We start from the raw sequence: 15,793 nt of genomic DNA on the forward strand, positions 1-15,793 counted from the left end.
ATTTAAGAACCTTGATCTCAAGGTGTGCCATGGTAATTAATAAGTTCACAGGGTTGAAATATGCCAGTATACAGATTTGATTCCAATTTAGTAAAAAAAAATTTCTTCGGAAAAAAGAAAAAGAAAAAAACCTTTTCAGTACTACTCACTCAATTCCTTTCCATGCCCTTACACCACTGCAATTCATTATAAACCATTCAAGCAACTATTATGCGAAAGCAAACTTTATTTGTGTAATTTATTTGATTTCAAAAGTGGGTTGAGTCCGGCTTAGAATTTGCTCAAAGACAAAAAAGTTTCGATATGCTCAAGATAAGGTGTTTATGATCTTTTACCCATCTATTTTGCACCAAATTGAATTTTTGAGTGAAACTAGTTTCATTGGAAAGTAGACATTCAGGGTTTCAAAATAGACACATTTGAAATTTGATCTAATTTGGAATCTAATTTGGATTTGAATCAAGTGAGATATTGAGATTTAAAGTTGACACATGAATGTTAAATTCGAGAAGTACTAGAAAGAAAAATTACACGATTTTGAGTCCAAATTTTGATGGGAGAAGATTTCCTGCTAGGTTTTAACTCTACTTTATGCATTTATATAAATCACTTATTGCACAACTTTTAAAGGCAAGGAGGCTATACTAGAGCAAAATAGTGCTATTCAAAGAGAAAAAATAGGGCCTCATGGATTGACAAACACAGTTCGCGGAAAGTATTCATAATAGAAGAGTTTAAGCGATTTGGAGCTGATTGTAGGGTCACAAGAGTAAGTTATCTATTGGGTGTAGAATCTTGAGTCATGGGTATATCTCAAATTATAAAGCTTTGATTCTATTAGTTAGTTACTTCTTGGGGCTGGGGTTAAGCCCCATATGGGTATCTTTGAATGCCTTCATAAGTTTTCCACTTCGTCACAACAATGGACTGTGTTAGCACACCTTCATTATAATTGTTGACTTGTTTACTGTGGTAATTAATAATTAACCGGAAATCAATCCGCATTTGTACTGTTAATTTTCAAAGTTGATTAGTTCCCCATAAAATCGACCAAGGGGTCTAAATTACACCTTTCACAAACAATCATTTTCACACATAATGATTACTAGCTGTGGGATTTCACTTTTTAGTAATCTAAAACTTGATCAACCACGCGATCTGGTTTTTTTTTTTTTTTTTTTTTTCTGCAATACACTACATAAATATTGATCTACAAAGCTTGCAACAGCTGAGTTAATCTTGTTGAGTTGTAGTACTACATAGAGCTTAAGTAGACTACTACCTAATATCAGTTTATTTAGTAAGTGAAAGAAATTGCATACCTCCCATCTGTAGCTCTGTGTGCTACTGAATGTTTTGGTATTAAGCAAAGATGCATGATCTATTCTGCCCATAGCATGTTGTACAGCTAATTCAACGACCACTTCTGAGGATTGAATCAGTGCTAAACATCGAAGGAGCAGAACCCATGCTAGATGAAGGAAATAGCGATAAACCATATGCTTCACTATTTGTAGATGTACCGAAACAAGCATCGTCATGTGGCAACTCCAGCAGATCAGCATCACCATCTAAAAACTGCATCACTTGCCTCATGCTAGGCCTAGCTGCCGGCATTGACTGTGAGCAAACCAGGCCTAGTTTCAAAACCAATTCCATTTCCTCTTTTACATAACTACCTTCCAATCTAGGATCACTAGCATCCAGGATGGCTCCTTTTCTCCAGCATTGAAAGACATAATCAACCAGAATCATCTCTGCAGGCAGACCTTGTATCTCTATTGGCCTTCTTCCACAAGCCACTTCAAGCATGAAAGCCCCAAAAGCAAACACATCAGTGCAAGTGGTTGCCCTTCCTGTTCTAGTAAGCTCGGGAGCCAAATAACCCACAGTTCCAGCCACATTGGTGGTTGGGGGATTGGCACCATGGTCGCATAATCTGGCAAGGCCAAAATCTCCTAGCCTTCCATTTAATTCGGCATCTAATAGAACATTGCTTGCTTTTACATCTCTATGTAGAACAACTTGTTCCCACTCTTCATGGAGGTAGAGGAGGCCAGATGCTACTCCTTTGAGGATTTGAAATCGTTGAAGCCAGTTAAGTTTTGGTTTTTCATTGCCATATAAGAACTTGTCAAGGCTTCCATTGGGCATATAATCATAGACCAAGAGGAGTTCACCCTTTCGCCGGCAATATCCTAGGAGCTGCACCAAGTTCCTGTGCCTCAGCCTACCCATGCTAATGATCTCAGCCACAAATTCCTTCATCCCTTGTCTGGAATCGTGGGAGACTTTCTTGACTGCAATCTGTATATTGGAAGAACGAAGTGTTCCTTTATAAACCTTTCCAAATCCCCCTTCTCCAAGAAGCTCATTGTTTGAGAAACCTTTGGTTGCTTTGTAGAGATTCTTGTAGCTGAACCTGTGAGGACCATACTCGTTTTCCCAATCTTCTAGTATTTCTGCATATTTCTTCCTCCTCAAAATGAAAATAGCTCCAGTAACCAATATCAGTACAACCACTACTGCTATGATCAAAATCATGATAATTTGTCCTCGTTTATCTTTACTTTTCCTCTGTTGGGGAGGTTGAGGTAGTTTCGAAACATCGAGGCTTTGTGCTTGTCCACTATTATTAAAGCTCCATCCAAGAATGTAGTGGTCACTTGTAATTGCTGTACCAGTGGATGCAGAGAAACCAACAAACATAGATTCCAAGAGAATTTGAGACATATTGATGTGTGTTGACAAGAGAGGCCGATTTGGTTTTGGGATGCTGGTCGGGGCTAGTGTTACCTTCAGTAGTTTTTCTGTTTCATTGTAGTCTATCCAAAGATGCATTGGGTTGCCACTTACTAGCTCCAAGCTTATATTCTTTCTTTCTTGATCAGAAAAGTAGGTTGCAGTAGCTGATTCAATTGATTTCAGGCTGTTCACATCGATTCCCACATGGTTGTTGTCTATATCTTGAAATTCTGGACTCTTTCTAGTATCAAGCTCAATGGCTAATAAGTGGTTTGAGGCATTCAAGAGTCCTAGAGTATTGCTGGCTACAACATTGGTGAATTTCCCCGAGGGACTGATGGTGAAGGCAATTCCTTGGCCACCTTTTGAAGGATTTTCAGGAACTATTGCAAATACAAAGTTTGTGGAAAATGAAAGAGACTGAGTTAAACCCGAAGAAGTGTTGAATTTTAGAGGTAGTCGGTAGAAAGCATAACCACGTTGTCTTTCTAAATTGTTGGTGAGTTGTAATAGACCATTGGGGAGGATTTGAGCGGTTCCATCTAGATGCAGATTTGCTTGCTGGAAGCCATTGTAGATGAACTGGACATTTTGAGCAAGCATCAATGGAATCTTATGGATGAAGTAGAGAGTAACCAGAAAAGAAAGTGATGTAAGCCCAGTCGCCATGGAAAAAACTGGGAAAAATGTACATTCCTATAAACATAGGCTCTGTTTGAAATGTCAAAGTCAAACTCCTAGAAAATGGTGGTTTTCCTTCTCTGTCCCCAAATATTTCATGTCAAAATTATTGAATTGTGAGAACAAGGTCCAAGTCCAACATTTTAGCCCCAAAAAAAGAAAAAGAAAAAGAAAAGGTACAAATCCGTAACTCATAAATAAAGTAGATTTCCTCTAGAATTCTAATCCCCAAGTATGCTAGAACTCATAACTCATAAATAAAGTAGATTTCCAATTCCATTCAAAAAAAAAAAAAGTAGATTTCCAATTGCTAATTAAATAAATCACTTTGAAATTATAGATAGATTAATAATAAAAGGATTAGATGAAGAATTTGGATTGTAATCAAAATAAATTTTTATCAACTTAGAAATGATAGGAGAAGAAGATAAGAACAAAATATATATATATATATATTTAATTTTTTTTTTTTTTGCAATTTATTTTAAATTAACTTACTTAAAATTAAATAATAGAATAGATAATAAAAATAAATAAATATTTTACTTTTAAGTTATAGTATAGTAAATTCATATTGTGTTAAACTAAGGTATTATGAAATACATATACACACACATATATATATATATATAAGTAATAATAAATCAAGTTAGATAATATGTTACATCTTCCCAATTTTCGGAAGACTTACAGAAAAATTGACTTGTTCTATATGTGAGACACCACCGTTAATTAACATAGAAACTAGTACTAGGTGGTCCATTGCACTTCTTCATGCTTAATGTAAGAAAGATATCTATGTATAAAATAGGCGAAAACACCATTTTGGTCTTTCAAATTTGTGGTCACAGTCAATTTGGTTACTATATTTTGATAACAATCAATTTAGTTCCTATTATTTTCAACTTACACTCAATTTGGTCTCTACCATTAAATCACTAATGGAAAGCGCACACGTGGCTAACAGTATGCATTGTTAGCATGCCTAATGTTGCTGTGTCTAAATTTAAGTGTCCACGTTAGCACTAAAGATGACAAAAAATGACACATCAACATTTTTAAAAAAAAAAATCAAATTAAACAAAAATTAATTATGAAAAAGGTGAACCACTAGACCAAAAATTAAAATAATAAATCCATAAAAAATACAAAAATTCTTGGAATCCATTGCTTTGTAGCACAAGAGGTTGTGTGTGTGTGTGTGTGTGTGTGTGTGGATAGTACAAGAGTTCTGGTCATATTGTATTGTCTTTTATTTGGATTAAGTTTTGTATGATTGGAAGATGACTGCTTGCCAGCATCCTTCATCCTTTTTTTTTAATTGGACTTTTTTTTTCCTGTTAAGGTTTTAGGAAAATCTCTTGTATACTCCGTGTACTTGAGGATTTTGCTCATTTTCAATTAAATTTTTGTTTACCTATTCAAGGAATAAAATAAAATGATATAACAAGACATTTTCACAGCCAAGCTCTTTCAAAGTTACATTACTTCAATGACTGTTGCTACTGTCTTAGGACACACACACACACACACACACAAAGGAGCCGTTCCCTACTAAGGATCAAGGGAAAATATTGTAATGCACAGCAGCTCTATCTTTGTGTCTTATATATTTGTGTTTTACTTTTAAATTTTGATCTGAGTGGTTGGCAAGAACTATGAGCTGTGAATGCAATGATGACTCAAAAAAAAAAAAAGAAAAAAAAAAGTAGAAAGATGAAGGGGATCCAAATTGAGCAAAAGTAATAATTGTATCTGGTGAGATTGCTATAAATATTTGTGGAGCCTAGTAGGTTGTTTTTCTGATTTTACGTAATTTCTTACGCTTCATATAGTCTTTGTTTACCTGAGGACGTTTGTTGTCATTGTATATATTGGTTTGCGATATGCACGTAAATGCAGTATTGCTCATTAAATATGGGCAGAAATATTTTAAATTTATGCATCAATTTTTCCTTATAATTAATTTTAATAATTTTGATTCCTTGAAATTAAATTTCTTGGAGTGGGGTGACTGACAAGGATGTGGACTAGACCTTTTGATGACTGAAATTTTAAATTTTCTTTTGTGCCTTGTTTTACCTGAATGAAGAGATTCAGGTTGTAAAAAACGGGGCATTTCCTTTTCGTTCATGTTGTTAATTGTTATCAATCAATTGAAACTCCATGATGTATTCGACCTTTCTCTGTCTGATAATGGTGTATAATTATAACTGGTGCAAGTTGATCCAACTTCTAAGACTATATGAATTTCTAACTAGACCTCCGTTTAAAATGGCTTTGCATGGGACCCAAGTTGTGTGGTGTTTTGCAAGTCTTCCGCCAGTCTTCAAAGCTTAGCTTTCTAAGAAGAGATTTTTTTGCTTTGGTAGAGAAAAATTGGCTTCGAATGAAGTTGATTTTCATTTGGAGATATGAACAACACAAGTTTGAGATAAGATTGGGTCGCATATTTCCAACCATCACCTCAAATAAAAGTGACATTTGGTGAAAAGAATCACACTAAGCTTGAAAAGACTATAACACTATGAAGCACGGGTGCGTTTTGGGACTCGGGTGCGTTTTGGGACTCGGCGATTAAAAAATTATTAAAAATATTTTTATTTATATTTTCTATATATTTTTACTATTAAAATATTCATAAAAAACACATTGTTATGCCTTGATTCATAAAACAAAGAAAGAAGAAGACAAGAAACACATTACAATGCCTCTGAGGTCAGAATTTTGGCTGTTTCAGCGAGTTTCAAGGCCGATATCGGCCTGTTTCGGCCATTTCCGGCATATTTCGGCCGTATCGGTCACCGGCCGATACGATCCGATACGACCGATATTGACCGATTCTGGCCGAATCGAAGCCGATTCTGGCTGAATCGAAGCCAATTCTGGCCGAATCGAAGCCGATTCTAGCCGAATCGAGCCTCGTCGGCGCGAATTGAGCCTTGTTGGCTCAAATCCGAGAAAAAAAAAATCAGACCACCGCGAGTCGCCGCGTCCGGCCGCGTCGGACTCGGGGGACTCGGGTGCGGCACCCTCCCAGCTGCGTCTGTGCTTTCTAGCTATAACAACGGTGTTCACACAGAAAACACTCAGTGAGAAGCAAGAAAGTTAGAGAGAAGGTTCAGAGAGAGATGAGAAAAGAATAGAGAATTCTGGAAGAATGTTCACACTACTATTCATTACACTTGATGTACAATATATATATATATATATATATTACAAAGAGATCAATAACTACTTAACTGAGATCCCGTAAATCTCAGGATTGATCTGTAAAGTGTGGAGGAAAATCAGGAAAGGATTAACTATCATAACTACCTAATGACCTGTTCTAATGAAGCTAAGAAGCAATTAATCAAAGAAGAGCAAAGACGAGAGTGTTTCACTAAATACAATTACATCACTGTTTTAAATAGAACGATACCGTTCTGCTTCAGATATAAGAAGGGTGTGCTAGTCGTTGAAGCTCTGGAATTTTGAACATTACTCTGGTTTGTGACTTTACTCTTAACATCCCCCCTCAAACACGAGGTTGTGTCAGCCAAGAGTTTGCTATGAAGAAATAGAAAATGAGGACCAGGCAATGGCTTAGTGAAAATATCAGCAAAATTGTCACGGCTAGAGATGAATTTGATCCCCAAAGTACTACGAAGAACACAACCCCTCACATAATGATAATCGACTTCAATGTGCTTGGTTCTGGAATGAAAGACAGGATTGGAGGCCAAAGCAATTGCAGAGTTGTTGTCACACCAAAGAATTGGAATGTGAGGAAGAAACAATTTAAGTTCCTTAAAGAAAGTACGAAGCCAAGCCAACTCTGCTGCTGTGGAAGCCAAGGCATGATACTCTACCTCGGTGGAAGAACGTGAGACAGTGGACTGCTTCTTGGAAGACCATGAAATTGGGCTTGAACCAAGAAAAACTAATATCCCAGTAGTAGATTTTCTGTTTGTTGGGTCACCAGCCCAATTTACTTAAGAAAAGGCAGAGAAGGTAAGTGGACTAAGAGCAAGATGAATACCAAAATGCAAAGTTCCTTTCACATAATGAAGAACACGCTTGGCTGCCTCTAAATGAGAAGTAGTGGGATAGTGCATAAACTGGCAAAGTTGATGCACACTAAAAGCCAAATCAGGGCATGTGAATGTCAAGTACCGGAGAGCACCCACCATACTTCTATACCCAAAAGAATTGGGTAAAACAGATCCATCAAAAGGAGTAAGAAAAACATTGGGACAGCATGGAGTCTTTGTAGGCTTAGAATTCTCCATCTTGAATCTATGAAGCACATTAGAGGCATATTTGGATTGGCACAAGGTGAGACCAAACTTGGAAGGCACAGTTTGAATGCGCAAGAAATAAGAGAGAGCACCCAAATCCTTAAGCTTAAAAGCCTTACTAAGAGCAGTGACAAGATGAGATACTTGTGAATTGGAATTGCTAGTAATGATAATATCATCAACATACACTAACAGATAAATGATAGTCTAATGAGAGTGAAATACAAATAAGGAGGAATTTGCCATGGAAGCTTCAAAACCAAGATGCAAAAGCTGGGAAGTAAATTTGTCAAACCAGGCTCTTGGGGCTTGTTTCAAGTCATACAAAGATTTATGTAATCTGCACCCATGATTAGGGAATTCATGATCCACATAGCCTGGTGGTTGCTCCATATACACTTTCTCCTTTAGAAAACCATAGAGGAAGGCATTGGAGACATCCAACTGCATGAGAGGCCAATGAAAGCTCACTGCAATAGAAAGAACAAGTCTCACTGTAGTTGGTTTTACAACTGGACTAAATGTCTCAGTGTAGTCCACTTCTGCCTGTTGATGAAATCCCTTAGCAACCAATCTTGCTTTATAATGAGCAATGGTGCCATCACTATGTAATTTCAGCTTATAAACCCATTTACAACCCACTATATTAATGCCAGGAACAACAGGAACAAGAGACCAAGTCTTCTACCTTTGCAAAGCAGAAAATTCCTCATCCATGGCCTGAACCCATTGAGGAAACTTACAAGCAATCTTATATGATGGGGGTTCAGTATAAGTATAATTAATCACAACCTTGTAACATAGTTTAGGCTTGGAGATACCATTCTTTGATTTGGTAGTCGTAGGATGGGTATTCACAGGAGCAAGAATAGATGTAGTGGAATTAGGATGGGAAGAGGTAGTTGGAATAGAAATAGGTTGAATAGATGGTGATGGAGTAGGAGGTGTAGGAATAGATAGAGATGATAATGTATGATTTGGAGGTGTAGTGTGAGGAATGGAGGTAGATGGAGAAACAGGTGTAGTAAGAGGGATAGAGGCGGATGGCTTTGATAATGTTGAAGTGTTAGATTAGGGAAGATGACAAGAAGTGTTAGGCTGAGTAGTAGGACTAGGTTGTGTAGTGTGAGACAGATGGTTAGAATAAGGACCTAGGATAGAGGGCAGATTGGAAGAGTGTAAATATAGTAGATTGGATTGCCAAGTATCAGGATTAGGTGTATTAGGGGCTGAAACAGAAGAGGGAGTAGAAGAAAAGGGAAACTTAGCTTCATTGAACAAAACATGCCCGCAAGTATACGGTTTGTGAGTGAGCAAGTCAAGACATAAGTAGCCTTTTGAAATTGCAAAATAGCCCAAGAAAATACACTTTGCGGTCTAATGATTAAGCTTGTGTTTGGTGTATGGCCTAAGAAAGGGATAATAAGCACATCCAAAAATTTTAAGAGAAGATATATCAGGATGTTGACTATAGATCTTGTACTAAGGAGAAAAGAACCCTAGAGTAGCTGTTGGAAGTAAATTGATTAAAGTCACAGCTGATTGAACAGAAAAAGACCAGTATGAGGAAGGTAGGGAAGCCTGAGAAAGAAGAGTGATGGTAGTTTCAATTAGGTGTCTATGCTTCCTCTCTACTAAGCCATTCTGTGGAGGTGTACAAGGACAAGAAATCTAATGAAGAATCCCATTGGAAGATAGAAAAGACTCAAAGGACTTAGAAGTATACTCACCTCCACCATCTGTTCTAAGATTTTAATGGTTGAGGAAAATTGTGTTTTAACCATAGCATGAAATATGACAAATTTTGAGTAAACTTTAGACTTATCAAAAAGTAAGTACAGCCATGTAAAACGAGTGAAATGATCAACAAAAATGACACAATATTTGTAGCCATTTATTGAATTAAGAGGTGCAGGACCCCACAGACCAGTATGTACAAGTTCAAAAGGGGAATTAGCTACAAATCTTGAACTAGGAAATGGAAGTCTGTACTTTTTTCCATGAAAACAGTGAATACAAGAATTGACAAAATTAGCACTATTATTGAAAGACAATCCATTATTTTTTAACAAAAGCTTAAGAACTTGAGAGTTAGGATTGCCATGTCTGTTGTGCCACAAATGCCCACTAGAAGAAGAAAGTTGGATTGAATTGCACAGTTTATTAGGAAGCAAAAACCCAGTGGCCTTGTGAGGATAGATGGAATACACAACACCTTCACTCTTGCCCTTGTATAGTGTTTTCACCGTGGCCAAGGCCTGAATGAGCAAGGTGTTTTCATCAAAGTAACACCAACAGTTATTATCATGACAAAGTTTGTGAACTGAAGCAAGATTAGTAGTAATAGAGGGAACTGTAAGCACATTTCTAAGTTGAATAGGAGAATTAGAAGAAGGGATTAGTGAGTTACCTATATGAGTAATAGGCAAATTTTGACCATTACCAACTGTGAGATGCTCTTGACCAATGTAACGTTTGGGAAAGTTCAAATGGTTGAGGCTTGAAGTGACATGGTTTGTAGCTGCACTGTCTACCAGCCAAGGTTGCTCCTGAGTTATCATGGAGTTGGAAGAAGTGGCTATAACAGCTAACTTTGTGGGTGGATGTTTGCCTTGATAGGCATAATCCATCCTGTGATAGCAGTCTAAGGCAAGATGACCTGCCTTACCACAAATCTGACATATTGGCCTTTCTGGTCTTGCATTAGAGCCTTGAGATTGTGAAAAACTGGTTGAACTGATTAGGTGATGAACCTCTACCTTTATTGTTAGACTGGTTGTAATTATTATATCCACTAGTGTTGTTAAATCTTGGTGCAGTGTTAACTGCCATTGCAAAGGTGGAGTCTTTGATCTCCATTCCTTCATTCAATGATTCTTCTTCTGCATTCAACAAAGTAGCTAGCTCATCAAAACTTAATTTGGTGCTTCTGGTTTTTATTGCAGACCTGAAAGCACTGAATTCTTTTGGAAGGCCTTTGATTGCTACATGAAGCAGCTCTTCATCATCCAAGAATACATCAACTTCCATAAGCTTGTCTCTTATCACTATAATTTTCTACAGATATGTGTCCACATAATCATATCCTTTCTTCACATTATGCAGCTCACCCTTTAGATTCATCACATGTGACCTTGAGATTGAAGAAAATTTGTTTTCAAGAACCTTCCAGACTTCTTAAGCTAAAGAACATCCAACAGTTATAGCTAAAACTGAAGGAGTGAGGGTTGAGCTAATGAAAGTGAGAAGTGCATTTTCCTTTGATTTCCAGATGAGATAATCTAGATTAAGCACTGAAGTGATGGTACTAGATAAATCCTTGAGAAATTTCTAAGGAACAAGTGGAACTTCATCAAGAAGCTCAAACATGGAGTATGTTTCTAACACCATATAGATCTGATACTTCTAAACAATGTAATTGGAAGAATCGAGTATAACTGTCATCATATTTGACATATTCGACAGTAATAGCAGAGGCTGATTAGTGAGATTGATGGAGGTGGATGTGGAAGTTGAAGGCACAGTCGTAGAAGTTGAAGCTGAAGTAGTTTCTGCCATTAATGCTAGGATCGATTGCTGCTTTGATACCATGAAAAGAATCAAACTAAGCTTGAAAAGTGTTGAGGGTCATTTTTCTTGAAATAGGTAGGAGGCGACCCAACCTAGAAATACGGGCAGCAGAGAAGTGGCAGACTAAGTAAAACCATTAGGCCCAAGCGGCAGGAATAATGGATCACAGGCCTTTAATATAAATAAAAGGGTCTTGCGAAAGTAAGTGGGCCTAAAAGGCCCGGAAAGAGAGAAAACAGCACCTATAAGGAATATGTGGTATGGAAAAGCAAGAATGGGCTGTGGCAGGCCCAAAGAAATGTAAACAAAGAAAGTAGGGGATAATGGCGAGCCCATGAACCCCAAGGATGAGAATGAGGAAATTGGGTCAGGGAAGCCCAATTGAGTTAGTAAATACCCATGGGATGTGGAATTAGTAAATGGACTGAGGAAGTCCAAAGGAAGTGAATGGGCCTGCCCAAGTGAAAAGAAAGGGACATTGGAGCCCATAAGTGAGAACACCAGTGGCCATATTAAGCCGCTGGGGGAAAGAAAGGAACGGCAGGCTTGAAAAGAGGCCCATTAGGAACAAATCGCCGCAACAGGAAAGGCCAAGTAACGCGGTAGGAAGCCAAGGCAATTAAAGAATTGGGTTGAAGAGAACGCAAAGCCCAATATACGGTAAAGCCCAGACTTTATGGGAGCTGGAAATCAGAGTAGCAGCTCGTGAAAAGCCAGAAACAGACGGCAGTCAATACAAGCGAAGTCTTTAGTTCATGGCAGATGCATGAACAACAGGCAGAATTCAAACATATGCACGCGCAAGGCCCAAGCACCACCAGCCTGTACCCAGCTAATACGGGACGTGGTGGGGTCGTGGGTCAGAGGTAAGAGGGCATGGTTTGGAGGTGGGGAGAGGGGAAGACCTGTTTTAAGGTTCCTGCTCAAGCTCTTTTGGGGGATATGTCTTGCTGGGATGACATGCCACCTAAAAGAGGCAAGGCTGAGTTGGAACCAATAGGTGCATGCCATGAGGGATAGAGAGAGAGAAACATCACTGCAGCAGGAAGAGGTGCCGCGGCAGACTAACAGACAAAAAAGCAGTCTTTGTCTGTAACAGGGGAACTCGCAGACGGAACAGTGATGGTCAGCAAGTATGCCCAAACCAGACAAAGGTGGTTAAGGGGTAGAATAGTAAAATTCGGTCGCGACGGGCACTATAAGAAGGAAGCCTCTGCCGTGTATAGGAAGAACAACAGGAAGGAATAGAGCAATACAACACAACGTAAAGAAAAAGACTCTGAAACATACTTAGAAAAACAGGGGAGCATAATACTAAAAACTACAATTGTGGAAATCACTAAGGAAAGACTAGAAAAGAGAGAAAGACAGAGAGAAAAGAGCAAGTGTTAGTGGCATGCACCGATAGGTCCCTTCCCTTCTCTCCCTCTCAAATCCCTGCTCTCTTATATAATCGTCCTGGGCATTGTCCATTCAGGTCCGCCTCCCTCAAACCCATTAATTTCCATGGTAGGAATTCTTTTCCTCGGAGGTTAATCGTTTTGAGAAGAGGCGTTCTTCCTCCCTGACCTTGCCCCTACGGACCGAACTCGGCTTATTTCTTTTATTCGTTGATTAATCTTTATTACCATTTGCCCTTACTGTTTTATTTGTTAAAATTGTTCATATTATTGTGATTATGGATCATTTGGTCACTCACTATTAAAAGAACTATCTGGTCATTCCAGAATACATTGTTCTATTTTTTGTCAATTATGTCAGCATGCCGCAAGCTCCTTTGAAATAGCTCTGCCTGCCGCAAATATTCTCCTGGCAGACAAGGCCTAGTTTGCACACAACCTGACCAAGTTGAGTTCCAGTTGAACCGGCCTCGACTCCCACAACCCAGAACACTTGGGCCTACAACCGCAAAGGGGCAGCCCAGCCCAACACGGTAAAAAAGGCCCCTACAAAAAGACTATAACAATGGTGTTCACATAGAAAACACTCAGTGAGAAGTAAGAAAATTAGAGAGAAAATTCAGACAGAGAGATGAGAAAAGAATAGAGAATTTTGGAAGAATGTTCACACTACTATTCATTACACTTGATGTACAATATATATATTACAAGGAGATCAATAACTACTCAATTGAGATCCCGTAAATCTCGGGATTGATCGGTTAAGTGTGGAGGAAAATCAGGAAAGGATTAACTGTCATAACTACCTAATGACCTGTTCTAATGAAGCTAAGAAGCAATTAATCAAAGAAGAGCAAAGACAACAGCGTTTCACTAAATACAATTACATCACTGTTTTAAATAGAATGACATCATTTTGCTTCAGATATAAGGAGGCTGTGCTAGTCATTGGAAAAACTAGTCGTTGAAGCTCTGGAACTTTGAACATTACTCTAGTTTGTGACTTTACTCTTAACATTTGGAACTGCATTGCATGTTCAAGTTTAGTAATAGAAAAACTCACAAGAGTGCAATAAATATGTTTGTTTTCAGAATGCATAAGAAGATTTATTTATTTATTTAGTTTTGTATATTATTTTTTGTCAATATCATGAAACAAAATTTGTATGCTTTTCTTCAAACTTACGTGGATTTACGTGGATTTGAATTTGTCATTTATTTTTTTACAAAATTTGTCATTATTTAATATATGTGTATATATATATATATTAGTTTTTTTTTTTGGGTCACTTTATCCTAATTTTTTTTTTTGAACTAAATTAGATTTTTATTTATTTATTAAGTTTACGTTAATGTTAATACATATTAGCTATCATTTGATACTTTATCCATAAACAAAAAAAAAAAAAATTAATGTTTAAATTTGGCTAAAAGTAAAATTGTTACTTTATAAAGAAAATTGATACAATACTTATTGTTACTTTATCCAAATAAGTCGATAAGAACAAACAGAATTAGAGTATTACTTAAACTTAAACTTGTTTGTTAAATGGATTAGATGAAGCATTTGGATTGTAATCAATTTAAAATTAAATAAGAATTAGATGGATTTGATAAAGAATTTGGATTGTAATCAAATTAAAATTTTTATCAACTTAGAAATTATAGGAGAAGAAAATTATATATATATATATTTTAAAAAATCTAAAAATATAAAAAAAAAAATCTCTGTAATTAAAGATGCATTAGAACGTGCCGTGTAGTAATTAAAAAAAAAGTTGTTGCTTTTTTTATAATACACTACACGTAAAGAAATAAGGACTAGATGAAGAATTAGGATTGCAATCAAATTAAGATTAAATAAGGATTAGATGGATTATATGAAGAATATGGATTGTAATCAAATTAAGATTTTTATCAACTTAGAGATTATAGGAGAAGAAAATTTTGATATATTTTTTTAAATCTAAAAATCTAAAAAAATTCTACAATTTGGTGAAGGCACTTGGCGCAACCACAGCATCTAAGCCAAACTTTGATTATGTATACATAAATATAAATATATATATATATATATATATATATAGAGCCAGACAAACTTTTGCCTTTTAATTTTCTTTCCAAAAATGTTTGGGGATGAGAATTTGAGTTTTTGAGGGAATAGAAATAAATGAGTATTTTCTCCTATCCATTTCATTTCCTTCCACAATCCCACTTAATATATATATATATATATATATAGCCAGACAAACTTTCGCCTTTTAATTCTCTTTTCAAAAATGTTTGGGGATGAAAATTTGAGTTTTTGAGGGAATAGAAATAAATGAGTATTTTCTCCTAACCATTCCATTTCCTTCCACAATCTGACTTAAACTTCTAAAAAAAGAAATGATCTTTCCATCCTCTCTATTTAAACTCCCAAATAAGAGAATAGAAAGAATAGTTTAATTTTTTTTTTATTCTATTCCCTGGTGAAGATTTAAAATCAAACGAAAACATAAGCAAGAAAAAGAATATAGACTATTGTTAAAGAAGTGCGATGTCAAGTATACCTAAAAAAACAATTTTGGGTGTTACTACATTAATGCCATGTAGGCTAGGGACTAGTAGTTAATAATATATGTAGTTAAAAGATTAATCAAAATTTATAACATTCCAAAAATCATTTGAATACTTAAAAATTTGTTGTAGTGGTAGCATCACTCAAACAAAAAGTAATTAAAAATTTAATTCTTATGTTATTAATGTGACAGACTATAAGTCTTTAGTAATAACTTTAATATTTTTCATAAACTCTAGATGATACTCTATTATCAAAGTAACAACTTCCATTAGCTTAACATATTACTTCGATTAAAAGTTTTAGGACTTGGATTAAGTCTAGTGTCCAATTATACTGCACCATCCAAATGATGACACATGTCTAATAGTAGATAGATGACATCATTCAAATAGGTTCAGTGCAACTGGACACTACAGTGGACATAATCCTTACCCAAAACTCTGAAAATTTCAATTTATTTTAATTTGTTCAAATCATCCACCATAATTTGGGTTTAGAAGTGGGTTTAGGCTGCAAGAATTTGATGGGCTCTTATAATGAGTTACTGGGTT

At 36.4% G+C, this 15,793-nt stretch overlaps 1 protein-coding gene across 1 annotated transcript; it reads right to left on the reverse strand.

Moving 5' to 3' along the window:
- Window positions 1-1,004: 1,004 nt before the first annotated feature.
- Window positions 1,005-3,522, reverse strand: LOC112035749 (putative L-type lectin-domain containing receptor kinase II.2). Its single transcript, XM_024068582.2, has one exon. The coding sequence runs from the start codon at window positions 3,412-3,414 to the stop codon at window positions 1,414-1,416; it is 2,001 nt and encodes a 666-aa protein (XP_023924350.1). The 5' UTR covers window positions 3,415-3,522; the 3' UTR covers window positions 1,005-1,413.
- Between the last annotated feature and the right edge of the window lie 12,271 nt (window positions 3,523-15,793).

This window comes from Quercus suber, unplaced genomic scaffold (genome assembly GCF_002906115.3).
Source record: "Quercus suber isolate HL8 unplaced genomic scaffold, Cork oak 2.0 scaffold_221, whole genome shotgun sequence".
NCBI lineage: Eukaryota > Viridiplantae > Streptophyta > Magnoliopsida > Fagales > Fagaceae > Quercus > Quercus suber.